This window comes from Phoca vitulina, unplaced genomic scaffold (genome assembly GCF_004348235.1).
Source record: "Phoca vitulina isolate PV1807 unplaced genomic scaffold, GSC_HSeal_1.0 scaffold71, whole genome shotgun sequence".
Lineage (NCBI taxonomy): Eukaryota > Metazoa > Chordata > Mammalia > Carnivora > Phocidae > Phoca > Phoca vitulina.
Genome location: NW_022589774.1, coordinates 4,363,522 through 4,391,096, shown reverse-complemented (window position 1 = coordinate 4,391,096; position 27,575 = coordinate 4,363,522). Strand labels below are relative to the sequence as shown.

Genomic DNA, 27,575 nt, shown 5'->3' with positions numbered 1-27,575 from the left:
AAACACATTTGGTCCTATTTTCCTTACCCTGAGCATGTAACAAAGCAGACTTTTTTCCAACAGCGTGGAGACTACGTACACTCTGGCGAAGAAAAGAATACACTCCCCCCAACACGCCGAGGGAGCACGTACCCGGGCACAGTATTCCTCGAAGGAGAATGATCATACGCATGATAGTGCAGAATGAAGACAGCATTTCCAGAGGTCTCCACTAAATGAGACCCTGGGCTTCGGTACCCGATTTATCTCCACAACCTTCAAGCCAAAGTATTAGGCGTGATGCGAGAAATCACGAAAAAGCCAACAGACATGTAGGATGGCATTTTCTTGCTAGAAAGTTATACACAGGCATATCTTGTTTTACTGTGATTTCATTTACTGCTGTTCACAGATACTGTGTTCTTTTTTTTTTTTTTTAACAAATTGGAGGTTTTGGGGCCACCGTGCATCAGGCAAGTCCATTGGTGACATTTTTCCAAAAGTATCTGCTTGCTTGTGTCTCTGTGTCACATTTTGGTAATTCTTGCAGTATTTCAAACTTTGTCATTATTATTCTATTTAGTAGGTAATCTGTGATCAGCAGTTATGACTTGCTGAGAGCTCAGATGATGGTTAGCACTTTTTAGCAAGAGGTCTTTTTTCCTTTAAGGTATGTACATTGTTCTTTCAGTCTACTGCACACTTAACAGACTACAGAATAGTGTCAACATGACTTTTATATGGACTGGGAAACCAAAGAATTCATTCGAATCACTTTATGGTGATACTTGCTTTATTCTGAATGGTCTGGAGCTGACCCCGCAATATCTCCAAGGCATGCTTGCATTGAAAAAAAGAGAGTAAACAAGGCAATGGGTACAAAATCATTCTATTTCAAGTTGGAGTGAAAAAAGACAGTATTAGCATTTAGGCCATGATAGGAAGGCAGTGCAGAGAACTCAAGGTAATGAGCCTGTGTCTGGGCTCCTTAGCTTAATTAGAACACGAGTCTAAGACCAAAGTCGTGGGTTCAACGTGTACACAGAATAGTTTTGATGGTCATCGAGAGTACATGTTACAAAGCACTGTTTAACAAGAATAGAAGAAGCCAGAAAAATCTTAGAGGTTCCGTGGAAGTCTCATCCCAGTGCTGTCCTTTGAGGGCTTAGAAGTGCCATGTTGGTACTCCCACTGAGGCCGACTGGACAGTTGGTCAGAATAATGGAAAGGGAGCCAATTAGGGATATATTGCACGCTTGGTTCTAAGTGGTATATACTCCTCTGTAACTTAAGGGGATTAGAGCTCCACATTAGTATTTTAGAAAGTCTCTGACCGTCTATTTTCCATAAAAAAGAAAACACTTCTGGAAAATACACGTCAAGAAGCTTACTTTCTGATCAGCAGTAGAGGATTAACAATGGGATGCTCAGTAGATAAACGGTAGTGTTAATAGGATGTGAGCCGAAGTATTTTAAGCAAAATCTTGCTTACGTTAACAATGAAGCAAGATAGTAACTATAGTCAGAGGTCACATAATAATTTTCAATTAAGTATCCATCTCCTGTCATGTATAAACCAAGCCTTACTGCTCAACTATCACATGATGTTAACTTTTTCTTCCACCTCAAATTGCCGATTCTGACTGCTTGGACATCATCATAGTTTTGGATTCTTGATCTGTGGGACTATCTTCAACTGGTACCTATAAAAAGAATCAGGAGATAAAAAAAAACCTTACCGCATCTGGCATATGCCATTATGACAGATCAACAGTTGGCTCGGGAATACAAAATAGCTGACTAGACAGACTGATTTCACACATTTCTCAATAGTATAATCATAAAAATATTCATTACTTACAGCTTTAATATCACCGTTCACAATTCCTATGTTTATATTGTGTCTTTTGAGATCAGATTTGATTAATGCTGAAACAGAGAAACATCAGTGGAGTTACCAAAGAGTATATATGAATATATTTTTCTCTAAGCAGTACCAAGTCTTTTTTGATGTTGTCACATTTAGCACATTGTAGTACCATCATATTCAATAGCATCCTCATAGCATGAAAAATCCTAGGGACGCCTGAGGGGCTCAGTCGGTTAAGCATCTGCCTTCGGCTCAGGTCATGATCCCGGGGTCCTGGGATTGAGTCCCACATTGGGCTCCTTGCTCATCAGGGAGTCTGCTTCTCCCTCTGCCTGTTCTGCCTGCCACTCCCCCTGCTTGTGCTCTCTCTCTCTGACAGAGATAAATAAAATATAATAAATAAATAAATAAATAAAATCTTAAAAAAAAAAAGAAAAAGAAAAAAATGCTAGTGCTTCTCTAAGCCACTAACTTAATTAGCAATTCATTCATTAGTGAACAAATACAAGATGCTAGGAACCAAAGATACAAAGATGAGAAGCACAATTCTTTCCCTAGAGCACCCTCCAGTCTAAGGAAATATTGACATGCAAACGATTATAATACTGCAGGGTCATTGCAGCCCCGTAGGTTATGTAGAAGGTGTAATGGGAGCCTGGGGGGAAAAATGCCTCTGTCAGTCCAGACACAATCACGGAAGGTTTGCCAGAGGAGACACATTTGAATCGAAACTTGGAAAATGAGTAGGAACTTGTCAAGCGATAAGAAGAGAGAGGAAGGCATTCTGGGCGGGCGGGAAATGGTATATGCACAGAATGTGAGACAGGAGCAGAAGAGCCAAGAATGTGGCACTGGCGGTATCTGGGATCACTGGAGCATCAAGGACAAGGGGGAGGAGGCAGGGTATGTGGCTTGGTTGGTAGGTGCATTGTGTAAAAACAGTTTACACTGCCATCTGGATAGGGAAAAGGAATACAGAAAGAAATCAGCCAAGGGAGCTAACAGGAGAAGCAACGTGGGTGCAGAAACACTGCTGGACATTAAGCTTTGCTTCTAAATCCATTTTTACATTCATGCGCCCGGACAAACACAAATAAAAGCCCTCTTCTGTGCTCTTTCTCTGGCGGTCGGGCAGGTTGGGTTCTACTCTCGCTCCTGCCCGTGTCTATTCTGATTATCCCTAACAAGGGTAAGAACTGGCTAATCATTCCATGTGCTATTTCCATGACCACACACTATCATAATTGCTGACGTGATTAGGCACGTTCTAGGTGCCAGACACATGCTGGGAGCTTTTCATGAACCACCTCAGTTAATCCGTGTAGCAGAGCCCTGTAGGGCAGACTTTTTGATACCCTGTTATATGAGTGAAAAAAGGAGGATTTGAGAGGTGAAGTAACTTGGCTAAAGTCACACAGCCAGTGAGAAGCAGGTCTGTCCACTCCAGAGTCTTTACCGACTCTTAATACAATGGTTTTGTTTTCTCTGCATAGTAACAGCAGTATTGAAGCTAAAATCTGAAAAATGAATGAATAGATTCATATCCTTGGAAAAAGACAAGTAATATCCTGCTTTTTATCTTTTTCCCCTTGAATTCTGCCAAGCCATTGAGAATCAACAGACATGAAAATTAAATATAAAGACAATATGACATAAGTAATTTTGCCAGGAAAATGCCCTAACTTACCTGTTAAAATGATGCCTAGAAACATCCAAATACAGAGGAAAACATTCCCTGCCCTAGGACCATAGGCTGACGTGAGCTTTCCTTGAGCCAATGTGAACAAAATTCCAAATATCTAAAATAAGAGAAATAATTGTTAAATTTGCTTCTTTGAAATCAGTGCAATGTTTTCCCCAGAACTTTTCCTAACTATTTCATTCATATGATTTAGCTTCTAGAAACACTGCAAGGTAGAATTTTTCAAACAAGAACTATTTTTAAACTTGTTACCCGCTAGAACAGTCAGCAAACTAATCATCTCAGATTTGAGAGACGTCAGAGGTTTACCTGTGCTGAAGCATTAAGAAGACCAGAGGAAGTACCTTCAGATTCTGGGTAAGTGATTTCAACAGCAAATTCAAAACCCAATGGGAGGTAACCGGTCATGAAGAAACTAGGAAAATAAATCCAGAATTATAGATACAATTAACTGAGGGACAATATCACATACTGAGGCAATCATTCTACTTCTCAGGACTATTCTAGTGATCAGATAACTGAATATTCTGAACTTAACGTGTGAAAGTAAGGCCCTATTATTATTCACCAATCAGCCCAAGGACAGAAGAACTGAGAAGTAAAGCAGTTTCTAAGTTTTTCTTTTTCTGAGAAAAATTTACCTCTAATTTGCGAAGTCGGTTGTTTTTCTAGCTAAATAAAGTTACCTGGACTAAGGAAGGCTTATCCATTTTTCACTTATTATATATACCAAAAAAAACCAATTTTAAACTACTTCTTTTTAATTTCTAAAGAATTACACATTTACGTACACAGGATAGATTCTTTAAAGTTTCAAATATTACAGGACATTTGAATGAACTAAAACTGTACAACCACAGTAGTAATACTTCAGAATTGTAACAGCGTACTATCCATTCCTCCTACACACCCGATGCTTACCCGAGTACCCCTCCAGTAACGAACACGACGGCAATGTGTCCAAGGTCCAACGTGACAGTAAATACAACCATTCCCAAAAAAGACAAAATGTAAACTATCAGAGTAGTCTGTCTAAAACAAAAACAAAATTGTTAGTATTTTGCCTGATTTTCCTAGGTATATAAAAATCACGTCACTAACCATTGGTCTGTCCATATGGTAATAAATGCCTTGGTTTTCAAGATTGGGTTTCTCTTGTATGGAAAATGTTTCCACCAAAGCATGGACTTTAAAGCTTACATTTAAGATTCAACAGCAGCAACCAACAAAACTCACACCATATCCAATGTTCAGACAGGAAGGAATATTCATATGGATCAAATTGTTTCTGTTCCACCAAGTGGGATAGTTCCCTCACTGTATCTCAAGACTGAGTTCAAGTTCTACCTCTTCCAAAATGCCTTTCCTAACCACTGCAGCTTACAACATTGTCTCTTCCTCCAAATTCCCTTATCATCTCAGAATCTAAATAACTGTCACATGACAGACATCTCTTGGGCGTATGATATCTATTTTAGTCTGTTGTATTATTTTTTTATTTTTTTTTTAATTTATTTTTTTTTTTTAAAGATTTTATTTATTTATTTGAGAGAGAGCGAGAGCACATGAGAGGGGGGAGGGTCAGAGGGAGAAGGAGACTCCCTGCTGAGCAGGGAGCCCGATGCGGGACTCGATCCTGGGACTCCAGGATCACGACCTGAGCCGAAGGCAGTCACTTAACCAACTGAGCCACCCAGGCGCCCTTAGTCTGTTATATTATTATTTCTCATATATGAATGCTTTATTTTCCCCATTTAGACCACAAATGTCTCAAGGACAGGGACCCTATATTGCTTGTCACAATCCCTAGCTGAACTATGGCCACAACACAGGTTTGGTGAATGAATGGCAATTACTCTGAGAATAAAATCAGGACAACAAAGAAGACATTCCTATGCCTATCAAGTTTTCTAATTCTAAAGTGGATCAAAGGCTCGTAATAACTTTAATCCTTTCCATATGTTCCCTTTATCTACAGATTGAATGGGTTTCACTGTAAGCTACCATTTCATAATAATGAAACCACAGCAAGTGTTGTATTAAATTATAGGAGAGCTATCTTGGAGAATTTCAACATGAGAGGTCTTTGGAAGGGCTAACATAATGATATCAAACATATCTTGGGCCCTGACAGGTACATAGGATACATAGGTGACAGTTCCATATTTCATTCATTCATTTTATTTCATTCCATTCACTTATTCATAGTTCCATTCATTCATTTCTCCCAAGGAGATAGGAAGATTCTACCTGTTAAAAAATGTAGCTATTCTTGGCTTAGAGGCCCAAGATGGCAGCCTAGGAAGACCTTGAATGCATGTCCTCCCACAGACACATAGAATCTACACAGAAAGCAATTCCTCCTGAAGAAGAACTGAAGACTGACTGAACAGCTTCTGCATAATAAAGGGTAGAGGGACCACACAGAGAACAGCAGGAGAGACAGAGACAGGGTGACAGTAGGAACCCCACCGTAGACCCAGTGACCTGCAGTCGGGAGAGATATCACTGGGCTGTGCCCGTGCAGATTCACCTGCCCTGGGGGCACAGCTAAAAACAAAAACAAAACAACAGTGGTTTAAGGGGCAACTAGACTATGAGTGAAGGAAATCCATTTACTAGCCCTAGAGTGTCTGCCGAACAGTGGGGAAATTGCTGGGACTCACTTTGGAGTTGGAGATCCTGGTAACAGCCACTGTTTACATTGCTCTTCCCCCTTGAGAGATGGGAACAGAGTCCACTAGCCCACACTAGCTCCATCTGTCCTGCAAGGGGAGCCCTCCCAGACTGCATCTGCTCCAGGTCAAGGTGCAGAGCACCCCCAGCAGCACTCACTCTAGCTCCGGCCACCCTGCACGGCAGCCAGGGCACAGAGTGCCTACGAATGCCCCAGGGCCCCCCGGCTCACGCCCGCTCCAGGTGGAGCTATTCTGCCAATGTGGACCTGGCATGAAGCCCCTGGGACCACCTGGCCCAAATGTGCTCCAGTCCAGCCCTCCCACCAGGGTGGCCTCCGGCATGGAGCACCCCACGACCTCTGGCCTGGACCAAATCCAGCTCCAGCTGATGAGCCTAAGTAGCCAGGCACAGAGTCTACATGGGGGACGTTCCTACATAAGGCCACTCCTTCAAGACCGGAAGCGATACAAACCTCCAGTTATAAAATAAATAAGTCATGGGGATGAAAAGCACAGCATAGGGAATATAGTCAATAATATTATAATCCCTTTGTATGGTGACAGACGGCAGCTACACTTACTGTGGGGGGCACTGAGTAATGAAAATAATCATTCCCCTATGTTTCTTGCAGCATTATTTATGATAGCCAAACTATGGAAGCAGCCCAGGGGTCCACCGATAATGAATGGATAAAGAAGATGTGGTGTATAAATATATAATGGAATATTATTCAGCCATAAAAATGAAATCTTGCCATTTGCAACACTAGGGATGGATCTAGAGAAGAGATCTAGCTATACGAAATCAGTCAGTCAGAGAAAGACAAATACCATGATTTCACTCATATGTGGACTTTAAGAAACAAAACAAACAAACAAAGGAAAAAAAGAGAGAGAATACCAAGGAACAGACTCTTCACTATAGAGAACAAACTGATGGTTACCAGGGGGAGGTGGGTGGGGGGATGGGTGAAATAGGTGACGGGGATAAAGAGCACACTTATCTTGATGAGCACAGAGTAACTATAGAGTTGTTGAATCACTATGCTGCACACTTGCAACTAATATAATATTCTATATTATATTCAACTGTAGTATAGTCAACTATACTTCAAATTTAAAAAAAAATAACAAAAAACAAAACCAAAGAAAAAAGCACTACCTACCCCCAGCAGGTCCCCCCAGTCACTGCTTCCCTGCCTCCAAGAGTAACCACTATCTTGACTTCTAACAAATGTGCTTTAGATAAATGAAATCATACATCATAAATATATATACAAATAGCTATTCTTTTAAGGCTCAGTGCAAAAGATGCTGCCCCTGAAACCCCTTTTCAGTTTCCCAGTTGGTATTCCTAAGTTCTTCTTTTGTATTAGCATTTTGATTATATAAATGTATGATTAATACAGTATTTTCGTATTATGTATTATATTACAGTTAAGTGGTGCTATAGTGTGGAGCACTTTAGGCAAAGGCTTTTAAAGACTTTTTCTTCAAGATTTGATTGATTTATTTATTTTATTATTTTTTTAAGTAAACTCTACATCCGACATGGGGCTCAAGCTCATGACCCTGAGATCAAGAGTCGCATGCTCCAACAGAGCCAGCCAGGCACTCCTACACAAAAACTTCTTACCAAAAATGCCTTATGCTCAATAACAATTTTTTGGTAGGAGAGACAAAATTTTTTGTTTGTTTTTAAGCTTACAACATGAGAAAAGAACAGGATAAAGTCTCTGTCAGAAGTCAAATATTTCAAAAAAAAAAAAAAAAAAAAAAGAAGTCAAATATTTCTCAGAAAGGGCTTTTGTAGAATAGCAATGATCCCTTCTAAAGATATATGTGTGCATGGTTATTATTAGAGGGGAAGAAGCTTCGTAAGGTATCCAAATTCTCAAACTCGAAATAAGGATGTCCGATAAAATAAGACAATATATAGACTTCATTCAGAAGTGAAGGGAATCTACAAATGTCTAGAATCCAAGTCTTTCAGTAATAATAACACTCTTTAAATTTCTCAAATTAAAAAGCAAAGTTTCCATTAAACCCAGAATACCCTGGGTTGTACACCATACGTTTATCTACTACCACTTACTTGTATGTTTTGGTATGATCTAGCCACAAGCCACAAAGAATAGAGCCTACCATTCCAGCTACTACCAATGTTAGCCCAATCCTTCCAGCATTGATTTCTTCTCCCTTAAAAAAATTTTTCAAAAGAAGTTAATCAGATACTTCTAACTCAAATAGATCTTTCACATTCCCATACCTTTCACAGTCAATGGAAATAATCGGATAAATTAAGCATACAATACAGTAGGAAATTTAGTACATCTGTTAGGGTGAAGGGGGTGGGGGGCAGGACACTCTATTTTCCATATCAAGGACACTCTATTTTCCAACCAGAAAAAAAAAAGAAAACCTGAAATGTGGGATAAATAAAAGAAATTTTTCTTTTTCTTTTCTTTTTTTTTTTAAAGATTTTATTTATTTATTTGAGAGAGAGAGAATGAGAGACAGAGAGCATGAGAGGGAGGAGGGTCAGAGGGAGAAGCAGACTCCCTGCCGAGCAGGGAGCCCGATGCGGGACTCGATCCAGGGACTCCAGGATCATGACCTGAGCCGAAGGCAGTCGCTTAACCAACGGAGCCACCCAGGCGCCCAAGAAATTTTTCTTGATCCTCCATGGTTAGAAAGTACAATGATTTTTGTTAGAATTCTCAGGTAATTCACAGAAGTCTGAGAAGGAGATTAATCTGATAGTTTTTACATATTACAACTGCTCTCTCCTTTCAAAAGCTAAGACAGGTCACAGCTTGATATTTACTTCTTTATATTTGGGTTGATTTCCTTTAAAATTGTTTGTTCTTTTTCCCATATAACCAGTCATTTCTTTTAAAAAGTACTAAAGAAAGGGGCGCCTGGGTGGCTCAGGCATTAAGCGTCTGCCTTTGGCTCAGGTCATGATCCCAGGGTCCTGAGATCGAGCCCCACATCGGACTCCCTGCTCCGCGGGAAGCCTGCTTCTCCCTCTCCCACTCCCCCTGCTTGTGTTCCCTGTCTCACTGTGTCTGTCTCTGTCAAATAAATAAATAAAATCTTTAAAAAAAAAAAAAGTACTGAAGAAAGACAGGCATTGTCACAGCAATAATACCTTCTGCTTTCCATTTTGTGTGTTTTATAAACTGGATTAAATGTATTCTCAATGAAAACAAATGAAAATCTTTTATTTATTTTTTAAAGATTTTATTTATTTATTCGTGAGAGACAGAGCGAGAGAGAAAGGCAGAGGGAGAAGCAGGCTCCCTGCCGAGCAGGGAGCCCGATGTGGGACTCGATCCCAGGACCCTGAGATCATGACCTGAGCCGAAGGCAGACGTTTAACCATCTGAGCCACCCAGGCGCCCAATGAAAATCTTTTAAAGCAACAAGGTCATAAATCTTTTTTTTTTAAGATTTTACTTTTAAATAATTTCTACATCCCATATAGAACCTGAACCTACAATCCTGAGATCAAGAGTTGCACGCTCCACCAACTGAGACAGCCAGGCGCCCAATAAATCTTTAATCTTATGATCATGCTATCAGGATTTACACTGTTTAAGAAACATTCTTGGCCGGGCATGCGACACAGTATAGACAGAAACTCACCTTATAATATGTCAGTATCATTTGATTTAATAATGTTGAGACTGAGTAAAATGCTCCAGTTATGATACCTACAATAATAAACAGAAAATTATAAACGTACCATTTACTAGTTCATAACGTGATATGGAGTACTCTGTGACAATGGTGAACATACAACGTATGTCTCAGACAGCTGCCAGAGAAAACTAAAAACCCTTGCCCTTCCATCTCAGACTTTGGAACGATCAATTTAACACCTCAACTTACTAGAGATTACAATAGTAAAATTCTGTCATTACACCATTTATTATTATTTAGACTCAGCTACGCCAACCATAACTTCTGTCTCCACACAGAACACTGTATACAGCAATGAAGCACTGAACGGATGGCTGAGCTCCTACAATGTACTCGAGCTAGTGAATGTTCAAACAGGAGACAGAAACTCTGCCTCAGAGATCTCACCCCTGCATCAAAGACTTCAAGGCAATTAGTAAGATAGTATTAATTACAGAATATTTAAAAAGGAAAAATAAAAAACACTTGGTTATCAGAAAGCATATGACTAGGTTTGAATCCTGTGGATTCCTGGCACATTTGCAGGACTTTATTTTATTTTTTTAAAAGATTTTATTTATTTATTTGAGAGAGAGAGAGAGCATGAGAGGGGAGAGGGTCAGAGGGAGAAGCAGACTCCCCGCTCAGCAAGGAGCCCAATGTGGGACTCGATCCCGGGACTCCGGGATCAAGACCTAAGCCAAAGGCAGTCGCTTAACCAACTGAGCCACCCAGGCGCCCACATTTGTAGGACTTTAGGTAAGCCTCTTAACCTAGCGAGGCAAGTTTGTTATTTCTCTCTATTATTAAATACTTCAAGCATAGAATAAAGCGCAGAGAATAATTTAACAAATACCCTTACTCATCACCCAGCTTTGTCAAACATTCACATTTTGCCATCTTTGCTTCAGATTCATTTTTTAGATCTCTAATCCTGTTCTTCTCTCCTATTCTTTCTGAGGTAACCCCAAACCTCATGCTAGTGCTTATCATTTTATCGTATTTACTTTATTTTATTTTAAGAGTTATTTATTTATCTTAGAGAGAGAGGGCATAAGTGGGCGAGGGGCAGAGGGAGAGAGAGGGGAAGCAGACTCCCCGCTGAGTGGGGAGCCCGACAGGGGGCTGGATTTTAGGAACCTGAGATCATGACCTGAGCCAAAACCAAGAGTCAGACATCCAACTGAGCCATCCAGGTACCCCAGTGCTTATCATTTAGATATTAATTATATGTGCATCCATAAATAACAATTAGAATTATTCTGCATGTAATTGAACTATATATAAATAATATATTATTTGTATCTATCTGTAGCTTGCTCTTATCACCCAATATTACAGTTATGAGATTTATCAGAGTTAATACTTTAAATTTTAGTTCATGGGACGCCTGGGTGGCTCAGTCGGTTAAGTATCTGCCCTCAGCTCAGGTCATGATCCCAGGGTCCTGGGATCGAGCCCTGCATTGGGCTCCCTGCTCAGCGGGGAGCCTGCTTCTCCCTCTCCCACTGCCGCTCCCTCTGCTCATGCTCTCTCGCTCTGTCAAATAAATAAATAAAATCTTTAAAAAAAAAAAACAACCCAGATTTTATTTCTTTATTTATTCGAGAGAGAGAGAGAAAGCACAAGCAGGGGGAGAAGCTGACTCCCATGCTTGAGCAGGGAGCCCAACATGGGGCTCGATCCCAGGACTGGGGGATCATGATCTGAGCCTAAGGCAGATGCTTAACTGACTGAGCCACCCAGGCATCCCAAGAAAATTTTTTTTTTTTTAAAGACTTTACCCATTTGTCAGAGAGAGAGAGTGCACAAGCAGGGGGACCGGCAGGCAGAAGAAGCAGGCTCCCTGCTGAGCAGGGAGCCCAATGCGGGACTCGATCCCAGGATGTCGGGATCACGACCTGAGCCAAGGCTGCTCAACTGACTAAGCCACCCAGGCACCCCCAATAAATTCTTTTAAGAATATTAAAGCCAGTTTCCTATATGTACTTCTAAAACTTGGAAGTTCTAATTTTCACCCTTTGGTCTTTACTCCATTGCAATTCATTTTTTTGATATAGAGAGCTAATTTTATTTTTCCCATATGGATAATCAATTATCCCAGGACAATTTACTATATAGTTTCTCTTATACAAAACATCTAGTTTTCATATATACACGTTCTAGTCATTAGAGCTGTTTGCAAATACAGTAGTCCTCTCTTATCTGCATGGGATTTGTTCCAAGTCCCCCAGAGGATGCCTGAAACTGCAGAGAGTACCAAACCCTACATATACCATGTTTTTTCCTGTATATATATATATATATATATATATATATACACATACATATGGTAAAGTTTAATTTATAAATTAGGCACAGTAAGAGATTAACAACAATACTTAATAATAAAATAGAAAAATCACAGCAATATGCAGTAATAAAGGTTATGTGAATGTGGTCACTCTCAAAATCTTATTGTACTGTGATTTTTCTTCTTCTTGTGATGATTTGAGATGACAAAGTGCCTACGTGATGAGATGAAGTGGGGTGAATGACACAAGCCGTGTGATGTAGAGTCAGGCTACTGCTGACCCACTGTAATAGGTCAGAAGGAGGAGCATCTGCTTCCTGACTGTGGTTGACCACGGGTAACTGAAACCAGAGAAAGTGAACTAGGACTACGAGGATCGCTGTATTCTAGTTTTTCTCTTTCCAGACACTTACATGGCCATTTGACTTTAGATGTGAGCAAAAGTGACATTTCCCACTTGCTGCCCTAGTAATCATGATAGCATGTGCAAAGATGTCATTCTGGGTCCCTGAGTTAACTCTGGTGAGCAGCACCTTGCTGCCAATTCGCATTGAACATGCAGGACTGACTGGCAGTAAGTAAATTTTTGACGTGTTAGGCCGCTGAGATTCTTTATTAGCAGAATTTCATTGCTATCATACGAACTAGCCTGCAAATGGATACAGAGAAGTAGGTCATGGGATTGCTACTCTGTTCCAGTAATCTAATAGTCTATCCCTTGATTATATGTGGCATCTTAATTATCATTGTTTTATAAATTCTGGTATCCGAGAATGTGTCCCTCACCTTGTTCTTCATTGACATTATCTTTGTTGTTCTTGGCCCATACTTCTTTTGCAGGAATTTTACAATTAGTCAAGTTCCCTTACAAACCCTGTTTAAATGGAAGATTGCAGGATGAGACATACAGCTGTCTAAAGATGGTATCAAAAAACCCTGAGTAACTGGCCTTGGCTGCTCACTTCCCACTGAGTTCAGATATATATAGGGACCCAGCGTGGTTAGCCTGAGGAGGCCGAGGAAAACAGGTCTAAGGGTACCCTACTGCACTCTACCCTCTGCTGATCTTGCATCTATTCCAGACTGGAGTAAAGATAGCAAGAGTGAGGATAAAGGATCATAAGAGCAAGAAATACTGTTATCTGAGCCTAGACTATTTGTCTGAGTTTCAGACAGCAAATAGCAAGAGTGGCATTGTGAAGGATCGCGTTTTCTCCAAATAGCCTTACCTCAAGAAAATGTTACCTTTGACTATTTGGTTCCTAAGTTTTGGACACTGTATATAATCCTGAAAACCTGTCCTAGGAGTATAGTCCCTATCTAGACTATCCCATGTGCAAGTCTGCTCCAACTTTATATTTTAATTTTTTTTTAAAAAAGATTTTATTTATTTATTTGTCAGAGAGAGACAGCGAGAGAGGGAACACAAGCAGGGGGAGTGGAGAGGGAGAAGCAGGCTTCCCGCTGAGCAGGGAGCCTGATGCGGGGCTCGATCCCAGGACCCTGGGATCATGACCTGAGCCGAAGGCAGACGCTTAACAACTGAGCCACCCAGGCACCCCTCCAACTTTATATATATAATACTAGTCATGGAGGGAGACAGGTGCACTGTCAAAAGGTGTGATGTGACTCACTCATTCAAAACCATGATCCCCAACTAGGCACCCCTTCAGTAAAGAATATGAGGTCAAGAAAGTTTTCCAACTCTCCTGGGGAACTCTCCACAGTGTTTCCCAATGCCTTCTTTCTGAATTTTTTTTTTTTTGAAGATTTATTTATTTATTTTAGAGAGTAAGTGAGGCAAATGTTAAGCCAGCTCTTGTAGGACTGCTTAAGGGGAAAAAGGAGTACATTTCAGGTAAAAGGAATAATGGCACAAAATTACAGAGACTAGAATTCACAGCATATATGCCCGTGGAGGCATGTTTGTGTGTGTGAGCATTTGTCTGTGACAAGGGGCTGGTTATAAATTGGCTCAAAGAAAGTCTTATCTTGGGAGTCAGGGAGAGATAAAGAAGGTAGGAATCTTTCTTCCTTAAACGACAGGCTACAGAAATGAATTTGCTCTTATAAATAATAACCGCCCACTGTATTTTCTCTACTTCCTAGTTATGTGTTTTAGGTTTAAGCTAACCAGTGGAGGGAACCAGCAAAATTAAGAAAAGGAACTATGGCATGGTGAAGTATTTAATGATGATAGGATATAACATCTGGGATTTGCTTAAAAATATTCCAGGGAAAAAAAATTCCAGGAAAAAAGCAGAAGAAAGAGATAAAGCAAGAATAGTGAAATGTTGACCATTGCAGCTGGGTGATGATAGGCACATAGGAATTCACTATATTAAATGTTTTATTTTTGTGTTCAATTATTTTCACTGAAAAAGAAAAAAAAAAAGATCAAGTAACCATGGTAAAGGGGTGAGTGAGCATTTAGGTCAGGGCATAATTTGTTATAACCCGTAAAACAGTTATGTACTAGGGTGTGTGCTCCCAAAAAGATGTAAAGAAGAGAAAGAACAGCAGTGAGTGACTTCTGAAGACAAGTAAGACAGAAATAGGGGGTGTTGGCAATTATTATAAACGGTGTTGATATAAAAAAAAAAAAACAAAGAATAAACTGTCAGCAAACTCTGAATGGAACCAAATGGGTTGGTGCCTACAGTCAAACCTACAGCATCAGAGTGAGTATCTGTCAGCTATCCTGAAATACCTAGAAGGATAAGAATTGTTTTTCAAGTTAGAACTAGTTAAGGTGATTGCATTAATGTCTAGTTTTGACTGAGTAGTCGAAACAGATGCCAGTTTGCACAGGAGCAGAGAAAGGAATTGTTGATGACATTTCCCATATGCTTACAGCAGTTTATGAAGGACTTAAAATACTTGGTGTAAACAAAAAAGAAGACAGTGCTTGTCTATTATATTTTATTTTAAAAACATAACAAATTAGATTAAGAAATTATTAAGAAATTGGATTAAGAAATTTTGCTTTTAGTTCAAAATTTAAGTTTATGACTATGCCATCATTATTTTTATAGTTAACAAACCTATCTCATTAATTAAAGCTCAATCCACTAGATTAAATGAAAAGAATCTACAATGCTCAAAGTTTTATACAGAAATCAAAGTAAAAGAAAACCACTTACCATAAGTGATCAAGAGAAGGACAAAAGGAATGTTTCTAAATAGGTTCCTTATTGATTTCTTATAGGAGTATTCAGCAGGGGAACTTTTTTGAAGAACTGCTTGAGCCTGACTTGGTGGATACTGAGGTTTTTCTTTGAATGCTGGAAACACACATGGAAAGGTAATTAAATACATGGATCTTCCTTAGTGAGCAGACTAAATCAGTTTAAGCTTAAAGAGGTAGTGAAAGTCTTATAGTGAGTCTTTCATTTTCATGAATTTCTGAAGAATATCCTCTCAGTCCTCTGAAGCGGACTACAACTCAGAGATTTGGTCAATTCACATAACTGCAAAACCATCTCAATAATATGTCACAACCTTGCCCACTGATCAGTCCATTCTTAGTTAAGCAAGATTAATTTTTATTCTAGTAAGTATTCAACAATTCCATTTCTAAACTTAGTTCAACTTGTAATTACAGGTAACATCAGAGATGAGCAAACCGGGCTATGTTACCTTTTAGAGGACTGTCCTGAGTTAGTAACTGTTTTCTTCTACTATTTGCTACAAAATTTATCATCTGATCTAATTAGATATGATTTCTAGAATTGAAAAGGTCCAGGTAGATTCACGGGAGCAGAGCTCACCAAAACATCGATTAATTAGGATATACTGAAAACTTATCAAACTAAAACAGACTTCTATTTTTACAGATGTCACAACTAATTCAAGAGGAGACATACTCATGAATATTTACTTTTGAATGTTCTTATATTGGAGGACTGGTAGACACAAAATGTTTAAGTTGTTGCAATCCCTTCTCTTCGTTCACCCTATCTGCTCCTTGCACTGTTGAGGATGCCTGTTGTCCTTTCCTGAAAGTCTCTTTGGGTCCTAGTTAAGATAGGAGATATCTCTTTTTGTTAATAGTGGCAATACACAACTCACGCGGTTGTAAAACAAAGTTTCAGAAAGTAAAAACCGTGCTTATAAGGTAATCGTGGGGATTGAGTCTTCAGTCTCTTACTTAGGTTCTTATTTACTCTGGTAAAGTAAGTATAAGTGGCTCAGATTTGAACTCAAATGCAAAGAGAAAACAATGCCTATTAGTCTTCAACTCCACTGAATTTATTTTCTAAAGACATGTGTTATCTTTCCGTTCAGGTAGTCATCTGCCCTGTTAGACAAAATCAGACCCGTATCTATCAGCTACACAATACACTAAAGTTGGGTGTCAGTCTATACGAAGAAAAGGAAACAGAGGAACAGAAAACCACTGGTCTATGACCCTGTTTACTCTGCACTGCTTCCTTTAAAGGATGGAATATGGCTTTTTCTTTCTCCTTTGAAACTGGAAAACAATAGCCTTCTTCTTTCTTCTCCCCACCAAAAATGTATGCCAATAAAATAACTAGCTATTGGGGCCCCTGGCTGGCTGAGTCAGTAGAGCATGCGACTCCTGATCTCAGGGTCCCACACTGGGCAGAGAGCTTACATAAATAATAATAATAATAATAATAATAATAATAATAATAATAATAATAAAACTATTCAAGCAGTTATTCTCCAAAGTAGCCAAAGGATTTTGGGGCACCACATTCAAACCTTTTCTCCCATGATGAATAAGAAGGAAATCTATGTGTTTAAGACTACTTCTACTTTTGGAATTAAATAATAACATTATCTTTTGATTTCATTATTTGTCCCTGTATGATTCAAGCAGACATTCCACATACTAACTTATCACAAGATATGTAGAGGTTTGAATGCTGGCCTGCCTCATATCTTTGTATAACGCAGAAGAAGTCAATTCCTGTCTCTCAACTATAGCTTTCTCATATATAAAATGGAAATAACAAGTTGTCATGAGGATTATATGATATAATATATGCAAAATAATCTTGTAATTATTGAATGCTACACAGAATACAGTGTCATTTTCAGGAATACTTGGTTTGGTTTTTTTTTTAAAGATCCATCTATTTATTTGAGAGAGAGAGCACAAGCAGGGGGAGAGAGAGAGGGAGAAGCAGACTCCCTCTGAGTGCAGAGCCCAACATGGGGCTCGATCCGAGGACTCTGAAATCATGACTTGAGCTGAAGTCAGATGTTTAACCGACTGAGCCACCCAGGTGCCCCGAGGAATACCTACTTTTATTTTTTATTTTTTTATTTTTTTTAAAGATTTTTATTTATTTATTTGAGAGAGAGAGACACAGCGAGAGAGGGAACACAAGCAGGGGGAGTGGGAGAGGGAGAAGCAGGCCTCCCGCTGAGCAGGGAGCCCGATGCGGGGCTCGATCCCAGGACCCTGGGATCATGACCTGAGCCGAAGGCAGACGCTCAACGACTGAGCCACCCAGGCGCCCCGAGGAATACCTACTTTTAAAAGTCAGAGACTTTATCTCGGGGGCTTGAAATTCTTATAGACTAAGTAAAACATATTTCTGTTAAATGTTTACAATAGCAGTCTATCTATAAATACCCTGAATATAAGAATCAAAAGTAGAATTATACATACATGTTATATACTCATGTGTTTAAGTACCTTAACATTAAATATTTTGATTGCCTTTACTTCTGGTTTCTCTCATCCACTCACATTAGTGAATCAGGAAGGTAAGGATTTTAATTTGCACATTTGAGTTACGTGATAGAGTTTACTGCCCTCCTGCACAAGGTAGTTTTCAAACACAACTGCATTACCACTTATACAAGCAGAATTTGAACTGGAACAAAAACAAGACTAATTAAAAATTAAAATGCCGTATTTTTATATATAACATTTTAAATATGGAGTTAGGGTACCTAGGCTCAAATTTCATCTTCAGTATCCACTGTGACCATGGATAGATTACCTTTACTTCAATTCTGTGTCCTAATTTCCTCATCTATCAAATGGGAATGAGAATAGTACCGCCCTCATATGGCTGTGAGGATTAGATGACGCAGTATGTAGTGTGCCTACTTTAAACATGTTTGGTACTTACCAAACCACCAAATGTTAAAGGCCACAATCGTGTGGGGTATGAAGAATGAGGTATTAGTGTGAGATCTGGTGGAAGGCTTGGGTTAATTCCTAGAAATGCTAGATGGATTACATTCATGAATAAGCTCCAGGAGGGAGGGCAATAGGGTTACATGGCATGAAGCCTCAAGATAGTATTTTTGAAAGACTGCTGAATACCAATTTAGTATATGTCACGTTGCTGAAAAGCAACAGCAAAGCCAAATTACTTTATAAAATTTGGTTGGGCTTCCAAAGTATTTATGGGAAGTATTCAGAGGGAAGTAGGATTGTCTCTTAGTAATTAAGGACCTTTAAAATAATCCCTATCTTCCTCAATAGCAAATATTTGAGTATAAGGAAAACAGATAAATTTTTTTTGCTTAAATGTCACGATTTTCAACCCAAGACATTCATGTCACAACTGTATATTATTATCTTGCTTTTATACTATGCTTGGTATCATAAGGTTAAGACTACAGGTCACCAAGCAAAACTTGACAGTGAGCCCTTTCTTCCCTGCTCCATCTCCACGGTCTCCTCAGAAGCTAGGAGTGCATAAATAAGTAATAATGTACATGAATAGGTCTCTTTTAATTTCTCAAGTAACACAGGTGCTATGTCAAAGGTCAACCTATTATTACTGCCTTTTTGTCCCCTTCCTTTCACAAATAAAAATCTTGTATTTGTTGGGGTGCCTGGGTGGCTCAGTCATTAAGCGTCTGCCTTCGGCTCAGGTCATGGTCCCAGGGTCCTGGGATCGAGCCCCACATCGGGCTCCCTGCTCAGCGGGAAGCCTGCTTCTCCCTCTCCCACTCCCCCTGCTTGTGTTCCCTCTCTCGCTGTGTCTCTCTCTGTCAAATAAATAAATAAAATCTTATATTTGTAGCATCTCATATAGATATGCTTAAACACATGTGTCATATATATGATTTCACATGTATAGATATCTTATATTTTTCCAAAGAGATAAAGCCATGAAAGACAATAAAAAAAGGAAACCAGAATTGATGTGAAGATACACAAGCAATCATAGGAAGGTGGATTTTACATTTTAATAATCCCTATTGCTAATAGAGGATCCATTTATACAAAACATATACAAACTATATGTCACTTAGCAAATCAAATATGGATACCAGAGAAGTAGACTTAAGAGTTTGTTTTTTAAAAAATATACAGATGAGGGGCACCTGGGTGGCTCAGTCATTAAGCATCTGCTGTCGGCTCAGGTCATGATCCCAGAGTCCGGGGATCGAGCCCCGCATCGGGCTCCCTGCTCCGCGGGAAGCCTGCTTCTCCCTCTCCCACTCCCCCTGCTTGTGTTCCCTCTCTCGCTGTCTCTCTCTCTGTCAAATAAATAAAAATTAAAAAAATATATATATACAGTTGACCCTTGAACAACATGGGGGTTAGGGGCACCAATCCCCCACACAGCTGAAAATTCATGTATAACTTTTGACTCCCCAAAAACTTAACAACTAGTAGCCTACTGTTGACCAGAAGCCTTACTGATAACATGGTCAATTGACTCATATTTTGTACGTTATATGTGTTACACACTGTCTTCTCAAAATAAAGTAAGCTAGAGAAAAGAAAATCTTACTAATAAAGTCATAAGGAAAATACTTTTACAGTACTATAAAAAAAATCCATGTATAAATGGACACATGCAGCTCAAGCCCATGTTGTTCAAGGGTCAACTGTAGATTTCTTCTAAAACTTTGTTAAACTGCTGAAATAGTACAGGGATAATTTGTCCTTTTTCAATAGTCTATACACAACAAAAATGTCACCCCCTAATTGAAACATAGAAACCAACCACGAGTAGATTTGGCATGTCAGAATACTTTCTATGCTACCAAGAGAATATTTTTTTCATTATCTGAAGGGAAATTAAATGTATGGGCAGTTCATCTATGAAGGCAGTCTCTATCAGAACAGTCTTCAACCTACATGCCTTTGAAAACCAAGGATTTCCTATCTGGAGATCACAAAATTTGAATTTTTCATTACTATGATAGTCATGGTAAAAATTAATCTTACACATTTTAAAGCTCCAGCTATCATGCAATTTAATGTAAATATTAATGATTAAAAGATGGCCTTTCAACTTTAAAGTTGCTCTCTTCCTCAAATCAAGTTATGATACCCTGAGTGCCCAAAGGGCAATATTCCAGTTATGTTAGCAACCACATTACTTAAAAAAACCTGTCCTTTGCCCTGCAAGCAAACTTGTTTCCCATTAAAAATAAACTTTAAAAAGCAGACCTTCCCAAATCTTCTTCCAAACTGATGATGTGGCTGCTTGCAGCTGATTTTGACTGACTGCTTCAAGAGACAGGCCCAGACGAGAGGACTCAGGGACGGGTGGAGAGAACAGTGCTTTGCTGAAGTGCTCTAACAAGCTCTGCTGAGCAGCTGAACAGCTTGCCACTGCCCAGGATCGTTCACTGGTCAACATGTTCGGATCCAGTTAATTGTTAAAATGGGGATCCTTGGAAGGATTTCTCATTAAAAAAGAGAAAAAGGTTGGTAGCCTCTTTGCATCATTTCCAAGCATAACAAGAATTCGTTCCTGGCTATGTTAGCTTCAGCTGCAGAACACGTAGAGGAAGATGCAAACAGGAGGCAGGTAGCATGTTGGAAACAACAGTTATCCAGGAAGAAAAGTTAGTAGGGAGAGAAATTAAATGAGTTAGTCTTCAAACCCTTTGCGATATATCTAAAATAGATATAGCTGCCCATAACACATCCCTAGGGGTGTAGCATTCATTATCTGAACAGGTGCAACAGCAAGAATGAAACAGGCAAATAGCAAAGGGAGATATTATCATGAAAATGTTCAGGGTCAGCTATTTTTATTTCCGTATGTTTGCCATGCATTTATCTATTTAAGCAATAGGGAAAATAATTTGCTTACCAATTACTGTTAAAAGACATAAAAATGTGGCGACGGATGATGTTCCATAAAACATGGTACTGATATTACAAGCCAGAAGATCTGTGTTATTCTGTGTGTTGGGCACTAAAACTGGTGGTAGCAAAAAGCCAACTGCAGTTCCAAGCTGTAAAACAAACAATCCTGTTAATAGCTATTATTAATAAGAGGGGAAAAAAAAGGACATACTGGCAATTAATATAGAGAAGAACAGCTAGTGTATTTAAGGTGTAAGGTGTACATTCTAAAGCACCATGTTCTGGGATGCTGGGCTGGCTCAGTTGGAGGAGCAAGGGACTCTTGATCTCGGGGTCGTGAGTTCGAGCCCCACACACCGTGTAAAGTTTACCCAAATAAATAACTATTTTAAAAAAAAACCCACCATGTTCTAATGTTGTTTGTTTTTTTGTTTTTTACTACAGTACTGTTAAATGGTAGTTGCTCCTACTATTTGAATGATTCTGCTGTAAGGATATAAGATACCGTTCTTACCTTTTAGATGCTTGCAATCAAAAAGAAGAATAAGAATATGCAGAGTAAGGCTGAGAAAAGATGATATATAGAATGGGAGAAAATAGTTGCAAATCCTATGTTGAAGAAGGGTCTACCATCTAGAACATATAGAGAACTCTCACAACAACAAAAAGACAAACATCCAATTCAAAAATGGGCAAAGGACTTGAATACACATTTTTCCAAAGAAGATATACAAATGTTCAATAAACACGTGAAAAAAAATGCTCAACATCATTAATCAGTAGGGAAACCAAATCAAAACCATAATGAGATACCACTTAATACCCACAAAGATGGCTATAATAAACAAACAAACAAACAAACAAAAAACTGGAAAATAACAAACGTTGGCAAGATGTGAAAAAATTGCAACCCTTGTACACTGCTAGCAGGATTGTAAAACAGTGCATCCACCGTGGAAAACAATTTGGCAGTTCCTTAAAAAATTAAACATAGAATTCCCATATGACCTAGCAATTCCACTCCTAAATAAATACCCCAAACACTAAAGATAGGTATTCAAACAAATATTAAATATTATACGTGAATATTCATAACAGCCCTATCTGCAATAGCCAGAAGGTAGAAACAAACCCAAATGTCCATCAGTGGATGAACGGATAAACAAAACGTGGTACACCCATATAATGAAATATTATTCAGCCCTAAAAAGAATGAAATATTACCATGGATGATCTTTGGATGAACTTTGAAAAACATGCTAAGTGAAAGAAGCCAGACATAAAAGGTCACATAGTGAATGATTCCATTTACATGAAATATCTAGAACAGCTAAATCCGTGGAGAGAAAAAGCAAATTAGTGGTTGTCAGGGGTCAGAAGAAGGGGTGAATGAAGAGTGACTGCTTAGTGTTGGGTATTGGGTCTTCTTTGAGGGTGGATGAAAATATTTTGGATCTAGATAGAGGTGATGGTTGTACAACCCTATGAGTGTACTAAATGCCACTGAGCTATAATCTAAGATGGTTAATTTTATGGTGAATGTGAATTTCACCTCAGTAAGAAAAACATAAGGTTGAATATGATAATCACAAAGCAAGAAATAAAATTAAAGTATTAAAGGAGCTCAATGGAGAAAGATAACGGGGATGGAGATGAGAAGGAAGGGCCCAAGATTGATTTCCAAAAGGAAGAGTCACCAAACACTTCATTTGCTCCTTTACAAAAAGCTGGATAGAGACCATTAAACAGGTAATTACAAGAGAGTTTGGTAAGTACAGTGATACAGTGATGGAGAGGTAGAGGGTGCTAAGACTGGGATGATCATGTGATCTATCATCCAAATGAGAATACTATTCAAAGTGAAAGGGACTAAATGAGTAGTTATCCTAATGAACAGCTCCACACCTGGATTATCCCAGGCAAACTGGAACATACAGTCACCCTAGCTAAGAAACTACTTTGAAGGAGCACTTTGTATAGACTTGGGGTTCAGGAAAAGTTTCTGGAGGAGCAAAGATCTGAAGAAGAAACTGGAGTTAGCCAAGTAAAATCAGTGTGTTCCCAGCCAAGGGAACATCAGGTACAAAGGAAGGAGGAGAGCATGACCTTGTGAGAAGCTGTAAGTAGTGGACAATTCCCCTCAGAGCAGAGAAGAAATGTGGATGTGAGGAATGGGGGCGTGTGGAGAGGTGAAGCCAGAGAGTTGACAGGAGCCAGATCCAAAAGGACTCACACTGTCTCATTAGACAGTTTGAATTTTATACTCGGCAATGGAAGCCACTGCAGAGAGCAAGGGAGTGTCCTGGACAGATTTGCACATCAGAAAGACCACAGTGGATAAATGTGAAGAGTAATAGGAAAAGTGCAAGAGCTGCAGATAGGAAAGTCAGCCAGCAATCTCAAGGTAAGGGCTGCCGGTGGCCAAAGCCAAGACAGAGGCAGCAGAAATGAAGAGAAATGAGCTAGGTGCATTTGGATGGGTGGCAGCATATGGAAATATCAGCTAGCCAGTATCTACATGAATCTGAAGCTCACTCATTTATTCAACCAATTTGTATGGAGCATCTATAACGTGCTGGGCACTGTATTAAATGCTGGTGAGACGTGCTCGCTTCGGCAGCACATATACTAAATGCTGGTGAGACAACTGTGTACATTCAGACCACATGCCTATTTTCATGAAACTTACAATCTAATGGTGGGGATGGGAAATGACTAATAACAATATATAAGCATAAATATATCAGATAGTGATAAGCGCCATATGGAGATAAATATAATGATGTAATAAGAGAGTGACTGGGCAACTCTAAATGGGTTCCTCAAGGAATGCCACAAAATGATATTTAAAATGAATTTAAGGGGCGCCTGGGTGGCTCAGTCGTTAAGCGTCTGCCTTCGGCTCAGGTCATGGTCCCAGGGTCCCGGGATCGAGCCCCGCGCTGGGCTCCCTGCTCGGTGGGAAGCCTGCTTCTCCCTCTCCCACTTCCCCTGCTTGTGTTCCCTCTCTCGCTGTGTCTCTCTCTGTCAATTAAATAAATAAAATCTTTTTAAAAAATAAAATAAAATGAATTTAAACTGAGAATTGCGTGACAGTAAGGATGTAATAATGTGATCCTAGGAGGAAGAACATTCCAGGTAGAGAGAATGCTTCTGCAAGGGCCCTTATGCAAAATCCAAGCTTAGTTTTGTTTAAGGAGCCGAAGAAGACATATTGAATAAGGTTTTGCAACCCAGAGTGAAGAGTTTAGATTTTAAGTACTATGGAAAATCATTGGTGAGTCCAAAGCAGAGCAATGACAGGATCTGATCCATGTTTTAGAAGGGTTTCTCAGGTTAGAGACCTGGCAATAGAGATGAATAGTGAAAAGCCAGGATGCAGGAAATCAGACAGACTTGGGTGTGAATGCTGCCACCAGTTCGCTGTGTGACTTCTGGAAAATAATTTCATCCCTTCAAGTCTCAGTTTCTGTATCTATAAACCGGAGAGACTAATGGTTCCTACCTTATATTATTAAATTCAAGGACACAATGCATGTAAAATACTTAGCATGGTGCCAGGTTCTTAGTGAATGCTCAATAATGTGGAATATTATTATAAATGATCACTCCATAATTTAGGCTGAAAATGAGGGCCATGAAAAGTGCAGTTACTGCAGCCAAGGAAGGACAAGAACACCTAGGGACAATAAATGTACGAAGAAGGCAGAGGTGGGCTGAACATGAGAGGGAAATCTGCCTATGAGAAAACATTTCCATTTATTATCCATAAATAGATAATCCATAGGTATGGAGTTAATAATATTTCTGCCATGCTCAATGAAGTATGAATATGGAATATAATTTTGTTAATGAAAAATACCTTAAGAAAACAGTTCCTACCTAAATATATGGAAGCAACCAACTCAAATATCAGTTATAAATTATTTTGTTTTTTTTTTTTAAGATTTTTATTTATTTATTTGACAGAGAGAGACACAGCGAGAGAGGGAACACAAGCAGGGGGAGTAGGAGAGGGAGAAGCAGGCTTCCCACCGAGCAGGGAGCCCGATGCGGGGCTCGATCCCAGGACCCTGGGATCATGACCTGAGCCGAAGGCAGATGCTTAACGACTGAGCCACCCAGGCACCCCAGTTATAAATTATTTTGAATACACAACAACTACAGTTCAAGCTACCCTTTCTTCTGTACTTTTAGAGAAAGAAGATAAACATAAAGTAATAAACATGTAGAACTAGTCTCTTTACGGATTTTAGCTAAATCTTATTGTGATCTTGAAACAAGTGTTAGACTGGAAGTAAGAGAGTAACATTCTTTTGTTACATAGCACGTAGGAATATAGGCATAGAGACAGGTGATTTTTAACTACATTCTCTTCAAGCTGAATGAACACTCAATACAATGTACATAAAGTATCACAGAATTCCATATGCAAATTTTAAATGATAAAAGAATCAATCTGCAATTACAACACACACACACACACACACAACATTCTACTTAGTAATGCTACAGGAATGCTACTGGAATTTGAACCTATGGTGTTAGAAGGACTAGGAAGCACTTTAAGGGAGAATTGGCAAAATAAGCCACCCTTTTACCATGGGTTCCATGATCTGCGATCTGTCTTGCATTTTCTGACTGTTAAAAATTGGTAATTGGACTCAGTAACGTTGTGAGGTCTTTACCACCAGAACATTTATTTAGCTGTCATTTATAAGCGTTGTGTACCAGGCACTCTGCTGATTGCTAACATATAAAATTAAACAGGAAGGGCACTTGGCTGGCTCAGTCCGAAGAGTGTACAACTCTTGATCTCAGGGTCATGAGTTCCAGCCCCACCTTGGGTGTAGAGACTACTACGAAAGATAAAAAAAACTTTAGAAAAATAAATAAGTAAAACAAAACAAAATAAAATAAAACAGGAGCTGTTCACATTGATCACTCAAAATGAAAACAAACTTCCCAGAATCCAACACCTTCCTTTTACAAAGAATACACTAGGAACGACAAAAATACCTACCTAAGTCTCACTGGTTATTACACTGACAAGTTTTCTATGATGCTAGGGATATATGGGCCAGTTCAGTTAATTATTTTATGGGTAATTCTCAAAACAAGAAGATAAGGTGGTCACTTCAAACTGGTTTTGAAGTTCTGTCCTTACAAATAAATCAAATACCCTCTTTAATCCAAGACTGCCTCCTGTCTTATGACTACACGTCTCCTTTCCTTCATTTATACACACCCGCCTCCTGAGGGTCCATCCACACGCCTGGCTCATACAGCCTATGCCTTTATCTGGTCCTTTAAGGATCCGATTTTCATCTATCACTCCAGTTCTTACCTGATTGCCTAGCACGGCAGTGGCACAAGCTGTGGATACCTCCTTGGGCCCAAACCACACCGAGGCGATGCGGGAGGGCAAGCCGAGGATGAACACCTGGGCCACGGAGCACAGGCACTGGCCCAGCATGGTGACCCAGAAGAGATGCCGCTCGACACTGGCGCACTTGATCCAGGCGCCCAGGCAGTTGAGGCCGGAGCCCAGCAGGGCCGTGAGCCGCAGGCCTCTGGTGTCCAGCAGCCACGTGGCGGGGAAGATGAGGGGCACGTAGGCCAGCATGTACACCATGGACAGCCAGTCGATGTGCAGGGAGGAGACGCCATAGAAGCCCTCAAAGACATTGCTGATGATGCTGTATTGGATCCATTGAAAGGCGTTCACCAGCGAGTACAGGCTGAAGATCAGGAGCACCACAAAGCGCCGCGCAGAGAGCGCCGTCTGGGGCACCCGGGAGCCCTCGGCCCCGGGGGTCTCCTCCCCGGGGCCCGTAGACAGCAGCCGGGTCTGGGTCTCCTCCTCTGGAGCCAGCGGAGTCTGCGGCCTGCCGAGGGATTCAGCGGCGGCCACGAGGCGGTCCCGAGACACTCCCTTCGGGGTCAGGCAGCCGGCTTTGGGTCCGTTCTGCGGCTCGGAGCTCCGCTTTCCAGGCTCGCCCCCCGGGACCAGGAGGTATCCATTCGCGGGCGGGTGCCCGGGTGCCACCGCTGCCCCCTCCTCATCGTCCAGCTTTGCCATGTCCCCGCGCTCCCCCGCGCCCCGGCCCTCCTCCCTGCGCCCCCCGGCCCAGGACCCGAGGCCCTCCCTGCACCCCAGCCGCAACCCCTTGGCCCACCGCTCATGCGACCCTTTCCCTGGCCGGGTGCGCCTGGGTGCAAGGCGCGAAACGTAGTCCGCGCCGCCGCAGGCCGCAGGCGAAGCAGAAGTCCTCGCGCCCCTCCAGGCCCGCGGTCAACCTGAGCCAGGCCCCGCC

At 40.2% G+C, this 27,575-nt stretch overlaps 1 protein-coding gene across 1 annotated transcript; it reads right to left on the bottom strand.

The window, feature by feature from the left end:
- Positions 1 to 363: 363 nt before the first annotated feature.
- FLVCR1 (FLVCR heme transporter 1) lies at positions 364 to 27,575 on the bottom strand. Its single transcript, XM_032393043.1, has 10 exons — positions 26,606 to 27,575; positions 21,263 to 21,407; positions 15,353 to 15,493; positions 9,881 to 9,948; positions 8,325 to 8,428; positions 4,473 to 4,583; positions 3,861 to 3,966; positions 3,537 to 3,648; positions 1,841 to 1,908; positions 364 to 1,682 (listed from the first exon to the last, which is right to left on the bottom strand). Exons 1-10 carry the CDS (start codon positions 27,338 to 27,340, stop codon positions 1,605 to 1,607), a joined length of 1,668 nt encoding a protein of 555 aa, XP_032248934.1. The 5' UTR covers positions 27,341 to 27,575; the 3' UTR covers positions 364 to 1,604.

What these genes read in the sequence shown, in the direction of transcription:
- FLVCR1 (XM_032393043.1), bottom strand. Translation starts at nt 27,340, where the DNA reads ATGGCAAAGCTGGACGATGAGGAGGGGGCAGCGGTGGCACCCGGGCAC. An exon ending in CTGCCGTGCTAGGCAATCAG is followed by an intron (nt 21,408 to 26,605) that starts GTAAGAACTGGA and finishes TTTGTTTTACAG; the next exon opens with CTTGGAACTGCAGTTGGCTT. An exon ending in TCTAGGCATCATTTTAACAG is followed by an intron (nt 1,909 to 3,536) that starts GTAAGTTAGGGC and finishes TCTCTGTTTCAG; the next exon opens with CATTAATCAAATCTGATCTC.